Source organism: Larus michahellis, chromosome 7 (genome assembly GCF_964199755.1).
Source record: "Larus michahellis chromosome 7, bLarMic1.1, whole genome shotgun sequence".
NCBI classification, from domain to species: Eukaryota; Metazoa; Chordata; class Aves; order Charadriiformes; family Laridae; genus Larus; species Larus michahellis.
In genome coordinates, this window is record NC_133902.1 from 28,158,634 (window position 1) to 28,182,706 (window position 24,073).

Sequence of the window (24,073 nt, forward strand, 5' to 3'; positions counted from 1 at the left end):
GGCGTGGGGGGAGCGCTGTCGGCGGGTCCCCCAACCGAGGGCAGTTTGCCACAACGTGGCCCGCTTGGCCACATTTAAAACATGCCATCAGATTAGCTATTGCGGTGCAAACAGCCACCTGAATCAGGGCTAAATGCTCTTCATTCACGACATGCTTAATCATGTCTGCAATAGTTGACCCCGGTGGTAGAGATCGTAAGATTTCTTTGGTTTTCGAATTACACTGCTGACGTAAGCAGTCTGCAACGACCGGGCCTTTCGCTTCCACGGGCAGGGTCGAGGAGTCGACCGCTGCCTGAAGGCGATCTACGAATTGCGTAAAGCTCTCACTTTCATTTTGTTTTATTGTGGACCATGGCGATGGCTTGGCGACAATTCTAGAGGCTACACGAATAGCTTCTCTGGCCGCACGAGTGGTTGTCATAACTTCATGGGCCCGCATGCCTTGAGCTTGCGCATGGCGGGTAACCATTGTTGGGTCTGTACCCATTAGCCGCTGCAGGCTGGAGCCGTGTAGCGGGTGGTCCGCTCCGGTTACTCGGGCTAGTTGCTTCGTACAGTTGTCCTCCCATTCTTGTTTAAAAACAATCATCCCTGCTCCGTCAAAGATCAATCTACAAGTTTGTTTTATATCGAACGGGAGCATGTCGTCTCCCCCGAAAACTTCGTCTATGAGGGTGGAAACCATGGCAGAATTAAGCACTTTGTCTGCGATTGCTTTAACAATCGCTTGTATATCCTTAGGATTTATTGGTGAGTGGACCCTTTGTCCCCCGTCCGTCACCCGGCCCGGGAACGCTAGCGTGGCCGATGGGGCCCAATTGGCGCATGCGATCTTTATTTTTCTCCAATCCGTGAGGGGAATTTTTCCCCCTCGCGTTTTCTCTTCATCGCAAATTGGGATATTTTGGCTTTTGACTCTGCCTACCCCTATTTCCTCCTCCTCCGAACTTGAATCGATTGCGTGCCACTCGTTCCAGGTAGCGTCTGACCCGGAGTCGGAACTCGACTGACTGCTCACTTCCGCGTTCCAGTGCGTTTTAGTTGGGCTCTGGCCCCGCCCACTGACCTTGCGGGCGGACCATTCCCTCCCCCTTAGCTCGCCCCGCCCTCTGCCCGGCGGGGTGTTCGCTCTGTGAGGGCATTTGTGCAGATGACCGCTCTGATCGGCTTTCCGCCCCTCGCTCGCGCTCCCCTCCTCCCCCCGATCGCCCCCGCCGCTTGTCTCTTTCTCATTCTCCCCCTTTCTTTGTTTGTGAGCACCTGTAGGTTTTAGCGCTTCCTCCCTGTTCCCGCCGGGGGCATCTTCGCCCCGCCCTTCCCCTTTTTGGTCGGGGCCATCTTGGGGCGTACAGGGGGGTGGTCTCGCCCAGGGGTCCTCAGACTCCGATTTCCCTGCGGCACCCCTGGCCTCCTCGGCTAATTTGGCCCAGAAGGATTTTGTTTGGTTTTGTCCCTCCGCGAGCGGGACGGGGTTCGGGGATTGGGGGGGCGTACCGCCCTCCCGCGAGTCCGTGGGCTCAGCAGGATTACCGTCGTCCGGGGGGCGCGGAGTCTGTGTGGCTGCCCCGACTCCCAATTTTGGGGTAACCAACAAACAGTCCTTTGCCGCCCTCCAGGTATCCTGCTCCTGTATGGCCTTCTGCAAAGCCTGTACGACTTTTCCCCATGACTTAAGATTTTTCCCACAACCCGAAGACATCGTCTCCTCGGCTAAAACTTTAGTACATTTGTCCCACACTTCTGGGTGGAGAATATCCACCGGCTGGTCAATGACCCCAATTTGTAAAAGCCTCGCAACTGCAAGGGTAAAATCTTTGGGCCTACAATCAATCCCCCACTGCTTATGTACTTGGGATAAGACCTTCACAAGGGCTTCCATCCTCCTTGCTGGTCCTGGTCTGGGAGCGTCCTCCCCTGACCTCCCCCGCCGGGCTGGTCCAGCCGCTCCGGCCGCCCTTCACCCGAATCCAGATGACGATTCCCGAGTTGCCTGGGGTAGGCGTGGCGACCTGGTTCAGGAACGGCACGGCGACCAATCACAGGCCGCTCGGTCCATCAGCTCGCAGACACCAATGTGGTGGACGGCAAATGGCGTTTATTAGCACGTGACACAGCCTTACATAGCTCGAGTTTACAACGTCACTTCCGTCTGCTTACATCATCAACTAACCACCACTGGGGGAGGGGCTCTATCTTTCCGTACAGCGCGATATCTTCCAGCCGCCAGACCCTAACTACCTACATATTCCAACACATACTATTCAAGCATTGTATTGGGATTTCCCTGGTTTTGTATATTTTTTTTTTTGTCTTTGAAATTTACATAATTTTTACAATCCCCTCTTTCTCTGAAGCTTCCTCCTTTCTTCTGTGTGTCAAATCCCATAGAAGATTAAATAGCTCCTCTATTGACATGCAATGGATCAGCCTCCAAACATCTTCAGTCTCCTTCCAGGTGCTTTCCCCTGGTGACTTGCACTGTCACCTCATTCTGGTACTCCTTGCTATGCCCAGTACTTTTTGGGAGAAAAATAAGTAACTCAGAGCTAACAAAAGGATACAGAAGAAAAACAAATGAGGCAATACACTTCTAATTCTGATCTTTCATATTCTGTGTTTTCTGCAACTGTTCACTGTAGTCTTGTTCCCACTGCTATTCAAGCTATTCTTTTTCTGCGTAAGTTTTTATTTAACCTACAATACCTGTGAAGCAAGGTCCTTATCAGCATATAAATCCAAACTGTGCCCTGAACTTCTGAAGCTCTGCCATGGAAACTCTTGAGCTCTCACTCACAGATTACTCCCATAGTCTTTCTGTGGTCATGGTGGGACATTATTGGCCCCTGAATCAACAGGTTTGTGGGCTTGCTGTCATCGCAGGAGCTTGTGGCAGGTGAGATCCACCAGTGCAGTGACCATGCTTCTCCATCCCTGTTTGGCCCTCACCCCAGTTGTCACTGACCTTCCTTCCAGCCATCTTCATAGATATCTTATATAGAACACTCTGCTGAGTGACTTGAAGGCACCTGATAAGGGAAATATTTGGAGCATGCCAATCAAATAATATTAATACGTCACTCTTTTCATTTCTTGCTTTTTCTCTTAGATGGCAAACAATGAATCTGCTTCCTCCACTCCTCGGGCCATATCTGTGTGAATGGCAAACCAGAGTACACAAGACTGGAATGGAATGGAATGGAAAACCGACTTACTGCCCCAATACACACTAATCAATACACAGATAAATATATTTCTCTCATTTTCAGAATAGAATCAGCTACCAAAAATATGCACATTACATCTTCTATCCTTATCTTCATTCTCCATCCAGTATATTCATGACAGTACTTTGCTTAAATGACTACATTTAATTGTCAGGAATACATCTCCTGCATTTGAAGCATATATATTCAACAAGAAAGATCTGATGAACAGCTCAGCTCACATGCTGCAGGAGAATAAAGTTAGGATGAAGTATAAAGGTATGTTAGATAGCCTACTGCCACTTGTTACATTTAACAACTTCATATGATAAATGATTTTTTAATGACTTCAGCTAATTTTCTAATTCAGATTTGAGTCTTGCAGTGGAGTGTGAGGACAGAGATCTTTGCTGAAGAATCAGAACCTTGTTTGTTGGATTCAGTCCTTTTTTGATCAGAAGTGATGCTCTGATTTGTGGTAAAGCTGCTTTAGATTCTTTTGGCACATCTTTGTGTTAAAAGCATGCAAGAAACAAGAGTTAGGATTTTATTTTGCTATGCCAGGCAAATTGTTATGGCTGACCTACATATATAGGAGATTAATTTTATTCCAAAAGTTAGAAGAGTCACTTAGTTGTAATTTCCCCCGGAAGCTTTCTTCTTCTCATGAAGCAAGCCAAAAGCCTCTGAATTTATTGAAAAAATTAAAAGGAGTTCAATGTGCTTTGAATAGGAGACTGGATGAACCTGTCTCTGGAAAGGGTTCTTAAGCAGTGCTTAATCCTGTGCTCAGGACTATATTAAGCCAAGGAAGTACAGTTAAGAGCTTTCTCCCACTCTTGGCTACTCCTGTGATAAAGAAGATAGAAAAAACATAATGAGATCAAAAGATGATCTGCAAAGATCAGTCACCTGACGCTGTCTATGGTGCAGTGGGATTACACCATAACCAAGTAGTAGTAGCTGGAGAAAATGGGGAAATATAAAGCAGCACTGTATTAAATGGTAACAGAAATTCTGGTGTTATTAAATTTGAAGTATATATTTGTATATATACCTATATACAAATATGTATATATTTGTAACCTAAGATGAGACCAAAAAATTACAGAGAATGTATCAAAGTTAATATATTATGAAAGCTCCAGCCACAGTATTCATATTTCAGCATCAGAATCTACAATATTGAACTGACTGAGAACTTCAACCATTCCTCCTCTTGAAGTGCAAAGCTGAGATTTCAGTTCTGAATGCACATATGCACAAATACACAGATCTCCATGGTATTTGAATTTGGGGCTTTGATCTGGGATACATCCTGACACAGAGAAAACACTTGATTTTTTTTGTGAGTCTACAAATGTTGCCCGAAGTAGCACCTAAAAATTGCGGTAGGTTCTTTGATAAGAAAGTAGAACTGGGAAAATAGGTAGTTTGTATGTTCAGTGTGTGGTTTCAGTGACCCTCTGCATCAGTTATTTGTTGCTGAGTGTGGTGATTGCTCTTCCAGTTATTCATAGGTCACATTGCTCCAGAGCCGTGAAAACTGCCATTTGTAATGATAATAAATGGCTCTAATTTGTTTGACATGTCAGCCTGCAGGCTGTTATTATTTCACTGCTCCTCAATTTTCCACAGACGACTTTCTCTTCTTGCCTTCTATCCCTTCTGTTTATGAGTTGATACTGTTATTTGTGACAGAAATCAAGTTAGTAGGTTAAACTGTTTTCACGTTGGCTATTAAGATATAAAATCTTTGTTGTTTCAATTTGTTCATCTCTCTGTAACCACTATGAGTAGGTGAAATTCAGCTGCTTAAACATAGGTGTCTAGACCATTGCAGATGTCATAAGACAGGAGAGACATAGGACAGCACAGAACTGGAAGATACAACATAGCAACTGGAGGCCAAGCAGGTTAGCAAATCATTTGAAGCAGCACTGGAAGTGTGGTTTAGGCAGCTGAATCTCCGTTGTTTTTTACTTCTTTTCCTTCACTTCTTTGTATTACTTTGGCTTATATATTGTAAGAAAGTCAATAAATCAAATTAAATGTGAACGATGCTGCCATAATTAGTTTTTCTGATTTGAAACATCTTAGTTACACTGCATGGGCTTGTTAATGGCAGCTCACAACCCCACATGTCGATAACAGCCCCCAGGTAAATCCTGGGATAATGCTGAAGCAGGGAGCATATTAGTCTACTGAACTGGGGGGAAAGTGCATTGTCTATTGCTCTCCTATGTACCTATGCATCAGCACAGGTGCTAGTTACAGACAAGTCAAATCTTGTAAAAAATCATGGTCCAACCCTTGCAAGCAATGACATCTCCCCACCTGCAGTGCTGAGGTGTTTGCACTCCAGGGATTCATCATGTTCTAGACCCACACTTTGATTTCTGCAGTGCAGATCACACATCTGCTAGTCAGTGTTTCTCAGTTATTATTAACAAAGATTCTTCCCTGCCTCTTTACAAGTGGCACTGTTGTCTGGTTGTCTCGGTAAAATCTATATGTGTAGGAAACTAGGGTTGTTGGGATTTTTTGGGGCTGAAGCGTATTAAGACGTCTTCTGGCTTTTAGGTGTTTGGAAAAACTGTATGGATGCTAGAAATATCAGCAATTAAACATCCTGACAGATGACACTATGGCTACATGAAATATTATGAAAGAAATTTTCTTAGACTATAAAGGTATTAAAGAGGGGTGGGTTGTTACATTTTTAATATTGTTTAAAATGTGCAAACTCGGGGGGCTAGATAAGCAGAAGGGTTAGGGCTGCAAAGGCACAGACACATTGGATGGCTACTGACACATTAATGTGCACTGTACAGAAACTCAAACTGGAGATGGTTGAGAAGAACTCTTTCCACTTGTTTTCTTCATGAAAGAAGCGTTTCTATAACTATCCACCCTCAGTGGTCCCATTCTGCGTGTGTGTAAGCTTAAACACCTAACATAAATACTAGGTTCTGATCTGGAGGCCTAGTACACTGAACATTAGATATCGGACTGCCAAAATCTAGTATTGGGTCTGGTTCTTTCTCTTCTTAGGCCTTTGAACCTGCATCGTTGTACCTCCAACACACATGGAATACCACAGCAGTGCTGCAGTTAGCGGGACCCATTAGAGCTTTTGCCTGCAGGACCTAGTGACTGACTGCTTCAGTGCTTCATTGTGATAGCTCTCAGGCATACGTAAGGGGCTAAAACACAAAAGCAGCAGCATATCTCCATTGAGAATCATTTTATTTCCTTCTAATGGGGAGCTGTAAAAGACCTAGGACTAGCTACTTTGTCCGGCAAGCCTACACTGACTAAATGAAATACGGACTTTTGCTGTAAAATGTAAAAATGGTAAATGAAAGAAAAGACATGTACATACACAAATGGAGACTTTCAAAAGACATATACATAAATTCCCTTTTTAAAAAAAAATAAAGGCCAGCTGTAATAAAGCATTTAAAAATTAATGACCTTGTTTCATGGATGTGCATGCAGAGAAATCAGGATTTGGGATTTCTTTCTCTGAGAACGTAGTATATCTACAGTATGGTCCTCTTATAATGGCACCCACAACAGTCAGGGTATAGAGCTGGCATGATATAGAGATAACCGGAAGGAAATTTTAAATGTGTGTGTAGCAGTAATCTTGATTTTGTTAAAACTTGGTCACTCTACAGGAAAAAAAATATAGTTCAGGTCAGTGACAAGCTAAAATGAGGCTCCACAGCTTAGCATTTGACACCCCACAGAAGTGGGTAATGTTGCATGTCCTGGGTTCTAGCTTCAGGCATTCCTACGTATTCTAAATTCATCAGTTACTGGATAATATAAAAAAACCAGGCCTGGCAGTTGTAGCTCAAACCTAGAAGCTTCCCCCCCCTCACAGTTAAGTGCCTTATCTCTTAGTTTACAGAGTTAGAATTAGAGGGGCTCAAATTCTTTCCAGATTATTTCAGCTCACCAGAGAAGAGTTGAGGTAGGAGGTAGAAAGTTTGCTGCATTACCATCCGAACATGCATTAATTGCTGAGAAATGGCATACCTTACACTGGCTCCTCCCCATCTACTTAATTTGATGCTCAGTCTGAAAATAAATTCTGCGGGACAAAGCAAACTCAGTTGACCTTTAGGAGCATATAACATTTCCTTCATTTCTCTTCACGTGTAAAGCTTTATTTTTCAGACTTCAATGCAACAGCATGGCTTGCCCCCAGCAATCAGATGAACTCGTCTTTTTTGTGAATGGCAGGAAGGTAAGTTTTTAAATGCTTTTTTTTTTTTAATGAACAGCAGTGCTTTAACGTTTACTGTTCATGTTCAGGAAAGCTGTTATTCTGGAGCAACAGTTTATTCTGGATAATCATCTCTTGTCTTTGATCTTCCTTACAGCAGCCTGCTTTCTACCACAGTTTTTATAGTCTGAGTGAGTTTGTATCACCCCTTATATCACAGAGTTTTTAGAATTATCATTAATTATCTGTTTACTAAAACCTTATATTAATATACTCCTAAAGTTGATGAAGTTGGAGTAAATACAACACTAGTAAAAGAGTATGCTGCTTACTAATGTAGTTTCAGTAATTCACCATAAGAAAATAAGTAGTTAATTTTTTTCTGTTCTTAATGCCAAAAGGTCACATTTCATTTTCTAAGACATTTTGTCACCTTTTCTTACCTTGCAGGTCAAGTGAACGAGAATTCCTATTAACAAACACATCACCCAAAATAGATTACAAGCTGAAATGAAGGAATTTTATTTCTTTGTTAAAAAACAAACAAACAAACCTTGCTATGTATTTTTCTAGAGATATTCAGCTGTTCAGTCAACATTTTTATACTCTAGAGAGAGGGTACTAGCTTTTTTTTTTTTTAAACGGGTGAATTAAGGAAAAGCAATTCAATTTTTTTCTGTCTGTTATGTTTTATCTGTCATTACATGCCAACTGGGCTTAAAGGCATACTCTGAAACCTTATTTCACTCCGCAGTTCCAAATAAATTCCTGAACTAGTTCATGTTGTCTTATATCCGGTAAACTGGAGCATGCTGCTGGTATAGCAAAACTGTTGAGAGAAGCCTGAAGTTCAGTCTTTTAATTCTGCAGCAATGTGCCTAAAAAATGTTTTCAAAGTTGTTTGTATTATCTGGTCTCCAACAAGCTGAAGCATGTTGATGATACAGCAACGTTCTTGTGACAAGGCTAAAGCAATGCCTACATAAGCCCCACTCATACACATTGAAGTTCATTATATTGAAAAGACACTTAGTTACGTATCTTCCCTGTTCTTCTTATGCTAAGAATTTCCTCTGCTTTTATGCTGATGTGTCTCTGCAAATGAAAGGGTTAATATCAACTTCAAGGAGGTAAAAATACACAGAATTTTCACACACACAAGTCAATGGCTTTAAAATGAAGGGATCTCTGATTCGTGCTGATATAATCAACAAAGGATCTAGTCCAAAGACACTTGTCTTTCTACTCTTGTTCATCCAGTGCTTACTCAAGCCTCTCTTCCCTTTCAGTTCTCTGAGTAAACTATTACTTCTATTACTTTAAAAGGACATACTTGACCATGTTTGACTGCCTGACCCGTTCATTTATTTATGTGCAGATTGTGATCAAGTGACAGGATCATATTGCTTAAAAAACACACCACATTAATCCACAAATCACTGTGTTTCAACATCATAGTTAATCCTTATGAGATGATTATATCTGATGCCTCTCTAACCCATAATCTCTTTTTTTATTTTATAATGTGGGTAGTAGAGATGCAGGCAGATCCCAAAGAATTGTTGCTGTAATATCTAAGAAAGAAGCATATCCTTGTTTTGAACTTTGTCTCTGAGTTCTGTAATTCTGTAAATTACTGCAATTGGGGATTAAGATGGTTTTTTTCACTTTTCTTTGGGAAGAAACGTAAACAGAACAATAAGTAGAAGTAATACAACTCACCTTGTATTTGTTCTCAGCAGAGAAATCCAGTGCTGTATGTGCATTTTGTGTCTTAATTATATGGGTATAACATTGTAAAGTTCGAGTGTAACTCCTAAATACTGCCCAAATCTTCTTTACACCTTCCCAAACCATAAAAAACCTTTCAGTGCATCTGTGATTAAAATAGTAACTAAAGAAATCAACACAGAACTACTGCCATAGTAATCATTTATTCAGGCTCCAGTCCTTCAAAGAGTTTTGCGTAAGCTTATTTTATTATATTATTGCCTTTATTTTCTGTCATTTGAGACTTTTCAGATGGCTAACTGTTGTCATGGCTCTATTGACTTCAGTGGCAGTTATCCCAGCTAAGAAGCTGCCATGCAGGTTGTTGTGTTAAGCAGGTATCTTTAGCTTTGCTGTTGAGAGCCTTCTGTGCTGGAAGCAAAGCAACATTAATTTAAGGATTAACTGGAGAAGGGCAGTAGTGGAAAGTAATTTATTAGCTGCAGCTTTTTTACTAGCTTGCATTGTGCATTGTCCAAGCATTCAGTAGAATAATTAGCATCTCTAACAGTCAAGCAGTGAGATATGATTAGTCATATATTGATTACCAGTGCGAATGCACAAGTGGATAAAATTGCACTGGGTTTAAAGAAATCTAGAAGCATGATGAAATCAGATGGAAGACATCATCTAGTACCTAAGCAAAATGGATGCAAATTCACACGCCCAGTGGGAAGAGTAATAGGACTAAATATCGTTCTGAAAAGGAGATAAGACAAAAGGAAATGGTAGGTTCCACTGGACTGCAGGGCACTGTGAAACCAGAAAGAGGAGATTGTGTTTTGAGGGTGGAGCCTTTATACTGAGGAACATATGGGAGGGGGTCCTTCCATACAGAATTTATGTGTGTGCAGTTGGGTATTGCACTCCATTTTAAATTACTATACTCCTTGGATGTTCAGGAAGCATCGCTGGAAACATACTGAGATCTGCTGGTACTGTTTTGCAAATGTAAGATACAGATAGTTATGTGTAAGGATTATGAAAGCGTGATGAGTAAGGCTAATAAGAAGACCAATTGCTGTATTTGTTCGTCTATTACATTTACAGGGTCCTGATTTCAGGCTTTTGAGAGTTTACCAGGTATTGACTGTAGAGACTAAAAAACGCTGTATCAGAAGTCTGCCTCAGGCTCATTTCTCTCTCTGTTCTTACCCTTCACATCTCTTTGTGTGCTCTATTTTCATCTATCTTGTACACATTTTCTTGTCTCTTGGAGCAATCTGGTTAGAAGTTACCTCCAATTCTGCACATGCACATAAACCAAGGGAGACTCAAGAATATAAAGAAAAAATATGTTTGAATGTTGTAATTTTTTTTCTTTAATGATCTCCTTTGCAGTCTGTCTCTCAGGTACAAAATATGGCTGTGGAGTAAGAGGCTGTGGTACCTGTCCTGTGATGATATCCAGATATGATCCAGTTGCCAAGCAAATACAGTATCCTCGCACTGATATTTGGAAAAAGTAATTTAGTGTTTGGAGAAAGCTGACATTCACTGGGAAATATTTAGTTTCTTTCCGTTTAGATGGATTTTGGGGACTTCTGGTACATATTTTAAAGCCTTACCTTTAGCCTTCCTCTACAAAGGTGATTACAGGGTTGGCCTCACTGTCACACAGTAACAGAGATTTAAATTCTGTCCCTTCAATCTTTGAAAACAAAACAAAACAAAAACCCAGCACCAACCCCCAACCCCCCTCCCGAACTTTCTGGGGAAAGGATGTTTTTAAATTGTGTTCTTTATGACTTGAGATTTCAACAGCTCTTTTGTCATCTGCCTCTCCTGACTCTTTTGTGCTTATTTGCAGGTATGTCCCTGCTAATTAGTCTTCGCTAGATATTTCATGTAATTATTGATAAAGTGTCCATGGACTTAAGCAACAGACACGTTACATTGTAATTGTACAGTTTTGCCCACAGCAAAGTCAGGAGTTACACTTTCTTTCTCACCCTGGCTCTTGAAACTTTGTTCCATTAGAAATGCTATGCCTGACTTCTTCACATCTGTCTCTAGACTTTGGGTTTCAACAAAATATGTAGTGCTTTCCTTTTTTTTAACTTAATCTTCTACTTCTTTAATTAGAAAAGCTTATCCCTTAATGCCTAATATACTAATAATACTATTATACAAATATATTAATATACTAATAATGCCTAAGTCCCAGCTGTAGGAGCAGGGTCCACAGTCCAAGTGCAGGATTTTGTATGCTTGCGTATCCTTTTCCCATGTCTTTCTGCTCAATCTGAGCATTTATAGATTAGCTGCAGTATATATCCTTTGTTTCCTCTTCCATGGACCCATATGACAAAGGTATTTAACACCACAGTTCTCCTTCACACCTCAAAGACATCTCCCTGCCAACTCCTGCCTTCTCCCCATATGCTCACTGCATGGTGCTGCTGTCACTACTGCGGAAGGGGTTGGAAGCATGAAAAACAGGATTCATCCAATTCAGGTGAGAGTAAACTGGACTGTGTAGGGCTGCAAGAAAATGAGATTTTCCTGTCCTGTGTCTGTAATAAAGTTGGGATCTGTGAGAAGGTGCTGTGAGTCTATGAGTTTCTGAAGGGATTCTAGAAACACTGAATTTTGTCTAATCTTTTTAGACTAACAGGTATTTTTAGGAATTAATACAGCAATTGCTGGGTTGTGATTGGCCCTCTATGGAGCATGGAAGGAGCTCCTCCTAATGTACTACCATGCAGGGAGCACATCACAATCTCCACAACACAGGGCTATCCAACCCTGTGCCATGTAAGATGCCAGCCTTCCCAAGGGGATGGGGAAGAAAAAAGAGCATAAATCAGTTTCATTTAGTCACCAGCATGCCATCTGGCCATCTCATTGAGAGCAACATACTGTATATGTTGTAGTAAGGGATGAGTGACTTCAGATGGCAACCAGATTGACAGGTATTAAATTAGACACATTTTCCCTGTGTGCCAGAGATTTCCCTTGGATTAGGTCAGCCTTTTCCTTCCTGAACTCCGGCTTGTCGCTGAAAAGCAGTCTGACAACATAGATTAAAGAATGTTTTCTAAACATCCTCTTTTTTTCTCAATATTGTTTTCTAAGGGTCTTGACTCTGGGACTGGTTTGTGCTAAAGCTCTGATTGAGGAAATGATCTGTGTTCTGGCCTTTATGGTTAGAAATATTTAATGTTTGATTGATGCCTAAACTGAAAGTCTCGGGCCTTATTCTGTTCTTGTATCAAGGAATTAGGATCATGAGGCTCTACACAGGAACAGGTCCTTTACCTAGGTGGTTGCTCTGAGCATTCTCCTCAGGAATGGTCATAGTGGGATAGTCAAAATGCTGCTACTACCCTACAGCCTGTAGATGACATATCTGAAGATGGCTATTCAGAAAGCCAGCAAAGCCATATCCAGGATTTAGAGCCTGTTTTGTTCTAGGAAAGGCTGGCCAAATGCCATGGGTCCCAGTGTGGCTTCTGCACCCCTGGAATGGTGGTGTCCATATATGCTTCACTGACAAACCATGCAGAACCTTCCATGGAGCAGATAATTTCTGCTCTGGATGGTAGGTTTCAGACAGTAAATTGTAAAAAGTATAATAAAGAGATAAATATTTGATTGCCAAGATCATAAATATGATTTGACTCAAAGAACAGTAGATGATGTTCCAAAGCAGTATTTTGTCATAGCCACGTTGTTTTAAGGACATCTCAAAATCATAAAAAAGGTGGTTCAAACTGGAGACTTCAGATGGGATACACAGTGGAATTTAGCACTGGCTGAATATTTCTGAAAATCCCTGTGTTTAGAACAGCCTCTTTTTATAGCCCTTCTACACCAGTAGCTTCAATATAGTGCAATATGAGTACAGTGTTACAATGAATACAGCGGAAAAGTAGGTTGTGTTTTGTCTGCAGTGTAGGTACTCACCTACCGATAATATGAAGTCCCTAATAAAGATTTCAGCAGTTAACAGGGAAACAGATTACATGACATTTTAACCCACTGAAACATTGACTGCTCTTCAAGCAAGATTTGCTACAATAGGTGAAGCAACTTCAACTCACTTTCTAGTCCCAAGTTTGCTAACACCCCTATAGCTCCCAAAATAATTAACCCCTCCCACCAGAACATTTTGATTTCATGAGGGAAGTGCCAGAAATTCCAGTAGAGCTTTTACTAGTGCTATTAACGGTACATGAAAATCATGCTAGTGATGCATGGAAGTAGATTTTTGATTGGATTATAAAACCCAGAGACTGTAGTGGTAGTAGCAATCATAGTATTTACTTTTGGATGCTTTTCATACTTTGATTTTTTAAATACATTTATAAAAATAATTCATATTATTATTATTATTATAAATTACCTTTAAATAATAAATTTTAATCATGCATCATAATCACTAGTAAAGTAATATTTCTTATTTTTATAGATGTAATTTTGCCCATTGGAGAGTAGGGACATAAGTTTCAGCATTTTGTATCTACAGGCTTGATGCCAGACCAATTCAAATTATGTCAGTCTCCCAAACATTGTTCTGATTTCTTATGATTATTTATCATATGGTTTATTTCAGGTAATTTGTGCCGTTGCACAGGATACAGGCCAATTATAGACAGCTACACATCTTTTGCTAGGGTAAGTCAATCTGACTTTAGGTTTACATGTACCCTTGGCAATGCATTTAAGAATGCTTTGTGTCAGTTCCAATGACTTGATCCAGGCACCACCGAAGCAATTTTGAGGTTTTTCCATTTACTTTATGGATACCTGGATACCCAAAGGGAACTCACTGCTAGGGGGGTCTTATGGTTTAAGAGGTCTCCTGGAGCAACATCAAGTGACTGAACAAATCTGCTTTGGAACAGGAAGAATCAAAACATTAATTTATAAGTAAATCACAGAGCTGCCTCATTGCTTTTATAGAGTAAGATGTGATTTCTTTAGGATCCAACGTGTTGCCAACTCAGAGGAACTGGACAATGTTGCTTGGATCAGGAAGGATGTGTGTCTTCATCTTCTAAAGGAGGTCAGGTAAGTTACATTAATTTTTTTTTTCATTATCTCCTGTATTCATTATAAAATTTGTAGAAAAGAGCCATCTTGAACTATGGCAGCAGCTGCTTTTCTGTCCTTGGGCTTTTAGCCCAGATGATTGAACTCCATGCTCTGTGTTCTCAGTGCTACAGAAAGGTACCACAAGTATATCTGCATTGCTGTGTAGTCAGAATACAGACAGGTTTGACTTATTTAGTGACATTTTCCAGTGACAGTGTGCATCTCAATATTACACAGTTAAGTCTACTTTGTTTTGTGGGGAAGAAAACTGTTGATCAGAGAAACCTTCCTTAACAAAGCTGGTCCTGATGTGAAATTGAATTCCCTTAACAGAAGTTCTGCAGCCATCAGCATGGCTTGTTTCTGTATGCTTGAGACATCAAGTCTGAGTTCCTGAAGATGAAACAAAGCTATTCCTGTGCAATGTCAGTTTGTACTTGAAAAGTTTTTCATAAGCATTACTGCATGCTAGTGGCTCCAAGATCTTCCGGGAAGAAGTGTCTCATTCTTCCGTATTCTACAGTAATTGATATATTGGTATTGCTTCAAAATACAGATCATTTTATTCTCATTCTACATATGCGCATTCTAAAACCTCAAGTCACTTCATTTGTGTTTTTTCTGGCCAAGATTCCACAATTATTATATATAAGGGTACACATGGGAACTCCAGTACACATGAAGCCTTCAGAAAGGTCCTCCATTCCCTGCGTGCATCTCAGAACTTGTTGTCTTCATCCACCTGCAAGAAGAGGCCATAATGCCCTAAAATGACTCCATATTGCTTGATGATGAGAAATTCAACTCTGTGGATAAATTTCCTCTGACTGAAGGACTTCAAGGAGCCTTTAAAGCAAAATGTCTTTGGTGATTGAAAGAAAACTTGTTTTGACAGTGAAAAACCTTAGAGTCCCAAAGACTGTAATTGGGGGGGTGTGTGTGTATGTTTGTGCATGTGTGTATTGTCTCTGCCCCTTTAAGAACTGAAAATTGCTGGCTGGCTGCTGCCAAAGTTGTTTGAAGCATGAATTAGGTGATGCAGCAGTTGCCAGTTACAAAACAGCACTACTTTTTGGTGCTCTTTTATTTGGCTTTAACTGATTTGTGTTTCTCATAGTTGCTTTCATCCAAGTTAAATAGCAGGTGCCTAATTACTGTGAAGATTAAGGGAGAGCCAAAATTTTTTGCCATTTCATCAATGGAGTCTGTCAGTAGACTAGGTCATCTAGAGCTTGATCTTACAGTTACCATGGCCATGATCTGTTCAGAGTGCCCAGAGACAGTGACTGTTTGGGGAATGGATAAGAGACTTCAGACTAGAATATGTCAATCTCTTTCCTATTCAATATACTTGAGACCTGTTGCTATCTGGTTTGATAAGATTTTTGATTCTGAAAAACAAATCAGTGAGGCAGAAAAAACTAACCAGTGCTGGTAACATGGCATATCCAGAGTCTCATGTAAGGTCCTCAAAGCTCAGAAGATGTATGGTCTCACAGGAGGCCTCAGCAGCAAAAAGACTGGTAAACAAGCAGAAAAAGCTAATTTTTATGGTGTGCTGCCAGCACTCAGTTTTTGCAGTGCTTATGCAAGGGTGGAGAGGCTCTCCTTAAGCAGAAAAGTCATCTATCTGATCAGATGGACTGCTACATCGTTTGTTGTCATCTCTAACTCTCTCTGTCAGAAAGCTGCTTAACAGGCACAGCTTATGAAAAGAACATAACTATACCATCCAGCCCTGCGTTTTCCCACAGCAGACATTTCACTCAATGTCCTTGCTACGTTTGCTATGACCAGTTTCAGGAAATACTGCAAGATCTCTCCTGAGGCTTGATGTGTTTCAAGTGAAGGCTTGAGAGTGACTAGTATGATAGTCTCCTGTCTTTAGAGTAGTTTGTGAATAGGTATAACAGAACTGAACATTAAAAATAAATGTGGGCACCTTGAATTTTTAAATGCAACTCAACCATTAAAGCGACAAAACTCAATGTCACCTCAGGAAAGAATCTCATCTGTTGACAAAGACTTTCAACTTACTCTGAAAATATGTGTTCTATTTTTCCCCCCATTTTTTTGGCAGATTCATTCAGATCTTTGCAATCCAGAATTCCCACCCATGGATCCAACACAGGAATTTATTTTTCCTTCTGAATTAATGGTAAGCCTTATTGACTTCTGTTATCATGCAAGCATGACTGGGTTCCTGTAGATGTTGAAAACATGATATTTTTGTTAAGCTGAAAGATCTATCCTCAGATAAACAGAAGAGATCAGTTCAATATGGATAATCTATATGTTGTCATTATTACAAATACCTCATATTTTTAAAAAAAGAAATTGTTTGCCACTCTCAAACCAAAACTGTGTTTCCAGACTTTTCCCAAAAGAACTCCTTATTCAGAACCATTTCATTCAGGACCAGTTTGCCTTTTCTGTGGAATATAGTATTTTCTTGGAAAGTTCCCAAATGAGCTTCTCCATCTTTCCAATCTTGTGATTCTTGGTTGGATTGTGACCGCAGGACCCATTGTTTCCTTCCAACTGGTACATAGACTCTGGCATCCTGAGACTGGACTTACACGTGGGAAATGCTGCATGTCCACAGGAAAGGCAAAGGACTTGAAGAGGAAAGAAGAGCAATTGCAGTAGTTATTGGAGAGTCACAGAAGGACAGATGGAGGCTTGAAAGGAGGAGACGTAAAGTGCCTCATAGGATCTGCAGAGAGAGGCAAGAGAAGAGAGCTGTGAAAATAGTAGTGCAGGATTAACCCAGACCAGACTGAGTAGAATCCAAGCAGGCAGGTCCAGGCTGGCTTTTTTAATCCTCAGTCATTTCAACAGCTTCTTGTGAAATTCATTGTTTGCAATCCTTTTGCAAATATTCATGGGCACTGCTTGCTGCTATTACACAACTACCTCAGAAGCACAAAAGTTCATTTGAGCTCTGGGAAAGCATGGCATGGTTCTTTGATTTGTTACTGCATTACAGAATGCTATTTGCTGCAAGGCAGTTGGCTTTGTAAGCATTTGTCATAGAGTACAATTTCCTTGTTTGATGATTGTCTGTCAATGCAGAACATGCATAGTAAGGCATAAGCTCCTTTATGAAATTGTGAAGTGGAAAGCAGATTTGCCTTTCTGCTACTCGACACGCTTTTGAGAGACTCATGCTTTAAGAATGCAAGTATTAAGTGGACATTTTGCAACTTCTATACTTGGATTAAAGATCTTGGCTAAACTTCTGCTGCCTCAAAAATCTGTTCAGACAGAAAGGAGGTGCTGTCATCTGTTCTACATGTTCAGACTGAGCTGCCGTGAGGGCTGAACTGCTTCTCCAGGCTACACAAGGTCTTTAACATGACTTTGATTGGTTATGCTGAGCTTGTTCAAGTCCTGTTGCAGTCTGTTTCAAGCTATCAGTAGATTTAAACAGGTTGGGCGTTAAGCTCTGTGTTTAGAAATCAAACTTGCTTGGTGAATATGCTTTAAATGTCTGGAGTACTGGAAAAAAACATGTGAAATGCAGCTGTGAAGATATCTAGGCAGTAATACTTAGTGACAGATTCTTCTGTGGCAGGAGGGGTGCCCACACCACTAAAATTATGACTGGTTCCACAAACACATAGCTCCTTTTTTGTGTTTCAGGTGTGTCTTTTACCTAGAAGGCCAGTCTGTAGTTGCAACAGTTCCCTGGCTTTGTCCACTGGTCTGTTTGTTTATTGCATTGTCTGCAAAGACAGGTGTTTCTCAGTGGTTGCTATTGTATATTTTGAACCCATGATTCCACATGGCACTTGTCAAATATGAAAAGAACATATATGTTATTCTCGGGGGGAAAATAATATATTTAGTCATGTAAGACAGGAGGTAACTGAAAAACACTTTGATTAAACAAAACTGTAAATACCGATCAACCATTCCAAGGAGACAGTATTTCTCAAAAGATTAGTCCTTGCATGGGACTAAATGGGAAAGTAGGTGCTTGAATTTTCAAAAAGATTTTACATATTGTAGAAACTAGTTTGGGTCTGGTGCAGTAGATATAAGACACTCAGCAAATGAGGATGCAGTGATCCTCCTTGACGAAGAGAATACACACACTTTTTGTACTCTATCACACATGCAGTGAGATTTTGGCATCCTGGTTTCCCACAAAGTCAATCACATTGCTTTATTGTTTACGTCATATACAAAAGGAGTCTTTCAGAATCATCATAGCAGGAGAAAGGAAAACATAAGACTAATCTTCTCCTACCACTTATTTAGTGTGTCTCTAACAAAGTCCTTTAGTTGGTTCTCATCTCAAGCAATAATATAGTTATGCTAAAAGCTTAGCATTGTACAGCACTACAGAAACCTCAGATGAAAAGCCCCATTAATGTCTCACTGTCTATCATGACAGAGTGTCCTAGTTAGCAATATAGTTGTTTATATCGACGTCAAAATTACCAAATCTTTGTCATTTCCACCACAGAGAATGGCTCAAGATCAGCAAAAAACAACTCTGATTTTCCATGACAAGAGAACAACATGGATTTCTCCTGCTAGCCTGAAGGAACTTCTGGAGCTGAAAGCCAAGAATCCAAAGGGACCCCTGGTTGTGGGGAACACCAGTGTGGGTATGGAAAGACAAAAGATCTCTTGACACAGGGATTACATTATGCACTAGGCACATAATTTTGCATTTTGACTTCTGGGGATTCTAAATGCACTCTCTCACCTCAATGACTGTGCTTTAATATTTAGGCCAATGTAATTTCCTGTGATTTTTTGTAGAATATCAATAACTAGATTAGGACTAGTACCACCATCACCTGAGCCTGGGATTTGTGCTGTCTAACTTCTTCCAGTAACCTCAGAGAAACAATTTGTGTGACTCACTCATATGATGAGTGACAAACATTTCACCTCCACGTTAGCTTGAGCATCACAAAATAAACAATGCCCATGAAAAGGACTACCATAGAAAGCCTGAGGTTTACAATAGAGAGAGGTGATGAGATAATCTAATTACTATGTGTATAAACTAGTTTGGGAGTAGGTTTTTTTTAAAGACATCACACAAGAAGAGAAAAAGGGGAAGTGCAAAAATTATGTAGGTCATACATAAAGGTGGAGTGAGTAGCTAGAAACATGAGGAAGCAGGTGTGGAATTGTGTATAGCTCTGAGGTGAGAGGTGAAATCTGATTGCAATATAGAAAAGGATGAGAAACCAGTCCAGAGGAACAAGGAACAAAAGTCAGAAAACAAAATATTGAACTTTGGACTTCAGGTCAGCCTTTGGACTGCAGAAAGAAGCAGATGAAGTGGGCCAGTAAAAGCAGTAAAATGTGATATTCAAGATACTGCACAACAAAAAAAAACATAAGACTTTGAAAGTGCTTAGTTACAGTGGTTTTGAATTTTTCAGTCTCTGTGTCAAGGAATACGGTTAATTCTTTAAATAGATCTCTAATCATACTATCATACTTGGTCTTTTAGGACTCAAAAAAAAATTGCCATGACGCCTATCATCCAACCATTCTCCATCCTGTTAGGATTCCAGAAATGTATGTTGTGAGTAGCACAAATGATGGTAACTCTCCAAGTTACCTCCACTGACGGTACAAAGAGTGGTGACTGAATTAACTTGTTTTTTTTAATTTTGATGCCAGAAACAGTAAGAGCCATTGGCTCTCATTGGTGTGGAATGTTTTCAGATTTTTCTTTTTGTAGCAGTCATTTCACTAAGCCTTTTAACCAATATGTCAGCTCACCTATGATCTGGAGATGATGGATGGTGACAGACAATTTACGAAACTGTTCTGCAAAAATGTATTTGTTCAAATCTCAAATTTCTGCAGACAGCAAACATAGGGGAAGGCCCTAAGTCAGCCTTATTTTTTTTTCTGTTTTCACCAGTCATGAGCCTTTCTACCACATCTAACAAACTCCAGAGAACATTGATTAGGCTAGGGCTAAATTTTCAACACAAAACATTCAGACATAAATTTCCAATCCAAAACATCATAAGATTTTCTTTGGAGTGGCTGGGATGGATTCTCAGCTAATAGAAATTATCACAGATGCACTGACATCACAAGGGCTGTGCTGATGTCCATAAGTGGAGAATCCAATCTGGTAGGCACATCACCTCCATGAGGAGAGGCACTACACCTGGAGCAAAAAAATGAAATGCAGCACCATCCCCATGGGAAATCAAGATATTAAAAATTAGAGAAATTAACATTTTGTTACAGTTGCCTCTTTCCTTATGTTCTCCTAGCTCCACAATTTACAGCAGCTATTGAATTACAAATATTTTCAAATTACTGTGCTAATATCAGTGCGACCCTGCATTTAACCAGATCCATCAATAAAAGATTACGTTAGAACATGGCCTCTTTGTTCAGAAAAAACGCTACACAACACTTGAAAACTTCTCTGCATGCTTACTCCGATGTTCGCTGAAGTCCTTGGTAGTGGCTTCTCTGATAGTACTGGAAGTGTGATGGAGTGTTTGCAGTCTTGGAAGTTTCCAACAGTTTGGTCATCCTTCATCCTAATGATTCAACTGTTGCTCACATCTTTGGGGACTTGCAGCACAAAAAAGGGATATGCATTGGTGTGTGCAAGTATGCAGTGTATATTTTTCAGGTAGGTATGTATGTATACTGGGAACCATCACTGAATCAGCAAATAGCATTTGCATTTCTTATTGCATGTAATATAAAATGCGTCTTACTATCTCTTTGTCATGCTGCTGGCAAGAGCTGCGTAGCAAAAAAAAGCAAATTGTTAGAGGCCTTATCAGCTATATATTGCATTTATATTGTGGCACTACGATTTCATATTTAAACTCCTTTGATTTCAGGGCTAGTAATAGGAGCTGCCTGCTGCTTGGCTCAGGTCAGAGACATCCTGATGGAGGCAGTCCCAAAACTTCGAGGAGAAAACAAAAATCTACCAAGCTGTCTTGCAGCACCTGAGAGCATGGCAGTATGTATTCAGCAGTGACAGTAAATAAGCCAACCTACAGACCTATCTATGTGAATGTCACTTACAAATGCATAGAGAAAAGCTGGGTGAGGCTGGGATCATGCCTTGTAAGGCTAAATAGTTAATACCATCACAAAAGTTGTATGAAATAACTGTGAGTCCTGTGCTAGTTAGCAGGGGCATATATCCGGAGAACTGGAACCAGAGTAACTCCTGGTACCCCTGCTCACTGGCTGAGCAGAGAACTGAAAGAGGCTGAGCAAAGAAGGAAAGTAGGGTTCTCTCTTAAGGTACTGCACACCCTGCAGCCAATCCTACATTAGCTTGACTATCAACACATAGCTGTTTACCCATCATGTATTAGATATCTCTAAATTTGTCCCTGATTTTCTTTTTAAAATCCCTTACCTTAATACCTTGTATTTCTTCCTCTAATTAAGGGAAAAGCCATTTCTTTGGTGGTCAGGGGGCAGAAAAATAAACCTGGTCTCTCAACAGAGATTATATGAGACAGGAATTTTGAAGGGAACAATAAATTAAATCACATTAAAAACTACAAATTAGAACTTTAGTTACAATTGAACAAAACAAATGTAAGCTCTTCCAACACACCTTTTAAGTGAATAAAATGAGGTGATGATACAGATCCCTGTTACATGTAAGAAGGGCAAGCCTAAAAATAACCTCATTGTTTGTTAAAGTCTTTAGGAGGACACATTGTAAGCAGGGGATCAAACTGGGACTTGAACCCAATCTTATCAGTTGGCAAATGTGTCCTCAACTTGGCATGAGAAGGTAAGCTTTGGACTCCCTGCCAATATCTTTGCTGGATGGGCAGAACACTGCAACAAATAATATGGCTATAGGTGCCAGTTTTCAAATGAAACACTACTGTGCATCTCCTAGATGACTTAGAATGGTACACGTTGCTGAATGGAGGACATCATTATCCTGGTAATTGCCTATCACTTTAACTGGCAGAAAGTGTCTGCCAGTGGAAAACACTGTCTTTCCGTTTCACAAGGCAAAATGAAACAGCATCTAGCAATCTCATGGAAGTGAAGAGGGCAGGCCCTACAGGTAGGAAGGTCTCCTTTCTACACTGCCTTTGGCTATATTGCTCCATTTATCAGACAGGTTAGCTTTATCTTGTAACTCTACCACTGTTTGCTTTTATTGCTTGCATCTGTCTCATTTTAAGAAAAATTTTGGTTCATTCATTTGGCCATGCACCTAGTAACTTCTCTTGAAGTCACTGGTAGTTTTGTGCACATGTGTGTATATACATGTGCATCATGGTTAACACTTCCAGTAATCAAGCCCAAGCAAGTCCCACACTTGTCACATAGAATCTGTGGGTATTTTGGAAAATCTTGGCAACAATTTCTACTGTCTTTGAGCTAAAGATGTACAGGACTGATTCTCCATCTCATCGCAGTGCTTGATAATTTCTTCAAAGCTTACTGTGCTTTAATAATTTAACAGTCTAAGAGCTTTTGAGCAGAAACAGAATAGCCATATATAAATCTAAATCGCTGATTTTCTGAATATTATTAGCATTTATAAGACATATATTTTCTAGAAAGTATAAAATACTCAGTATTTTATGTATGATGGGGGGACTATAGCATTCATATAAGGAAATATATTGCACATAACATGTATCATAAAGACTGGCTTTTCCACTCAAAGGATTTTGCAGTCTAAGGCTAGATCATGAATGGAACTGACTGCATTAAGGCCATATTGGCCTTAATATATTCTTTCACACAGATTCAATGAAATTTGAATCTGCAATGCAGAAATGTTTCCTTCTTGCTCCACATTCAATAACAGACTACAGTTTTCTCCAACAGATGGTAAACGGCAGGTTCTTTTAAATGATCAGTTTCTTGCTGGCTGTGAGCATGCAGACATAAAGCCCAAGGAGGTCATTGTTTCTGTTCTCATCCCATACCCTATGAAGGTAAGACCCCAATGTTTCAGAGGCTTCATTCATGTCCCAGTGTAGTTAGGAACATTTCAATTACCTTCAGTAGGCATTGAAACATGCAGGTTACTGCTGCTTTGGAAGTAGCTAAGAAAGCTGGTATCCCTCCACCACCACTCCCGCTTCTTCCAGCTGGTCATCATCTTCTACTTCTTTGGGCCTCTTACTGTTTTTTACCCCAGTGTGAAAGGTTCACATGTGCCCCTTCCAGACACAGAAATTTGGGCTGCCTGGATATTCCAAGAAAAATGCTGTATTGTCACACAGTCTTCAAAAGGTGATTTCTGGTCTCTTCTCATTAACTAATTAGCGACTTACACTGAACAGCCCTGAGATGTCATTGTGACTACTCGCAAAATAAGGTTCTAACTACTGTGACCAAAGGTGGCAGCATGTGGCTTTAGGGGGTTAGGGGCAGAAGAAGTGGTGTTATTGTTACTGTGTTCTTAGATATCCCTCTAGTGGATGTGAGGAAAAGTACGGGGCAAGTAGAGGAAGAACCAACTACGAGCTAGTATGTTATAATTGAAGTGACCACAGGAGTCTCTGCCAACCTTGACATCAGAGGGTCAGTCCCCAGAATAGCCGCCCACTGCAATGCAGCGTAGTAAACGTATGTGGCCTCATGCTGGAGGAGTGCTTCTGCCCATGAGAGCCTGGCCAGCCATGGCAGGTTTCCTATGAAAAACAATTCCCCTGAGCTCAAAGCCTGCAATAGCATAATCTGTGCTGGCAGCAGCAACAGTGCTTCTGCTGCCCAGAAACTTTGAGCCTCAGTGGTGATTTGAGAGACAAACATCCTGGAAAAGTAATTTAAGGAGGAACGGGTTAGTTCCCTCCACAAAGTAAAA

The 24,073-nt window shown here is 40.5% G+C and overlaps 1 protein-coding gene and 1 pseudogene across 1 annotated transcript in view; both read left to right on the forward strand.

The window, feature by feature from the left end:
- The window catches only part of LOC141746716 (aldehyde oxidase-like), a 51,927-nt gene extending 46,663 nt beyond the window's left edge, over positions 1-5,264 (forward strand). Inside the window, exon 35 of the mRNA XM_074595737.1 lies at positions 3,110-5,264. Within this exon, the coding sequence (XP_074451838.1) occupies positions 3,110-3,160 (51 nt within the window). The 3' untranslated portion in view covers positions 3,161-5,264. The remainder of the gene's footprint in view (positions 1-3,109) is intronic.
- A 2,012-nt stretch (positions 5,265-7,276) lies between these two features.
- LOC141745963 (aldehyde oxidase 2-like) overlaps positions 7,277-24,073 on the forward strand; it is a 41,950-nt pseudogene continuing 25,153 nt past the window's right edge.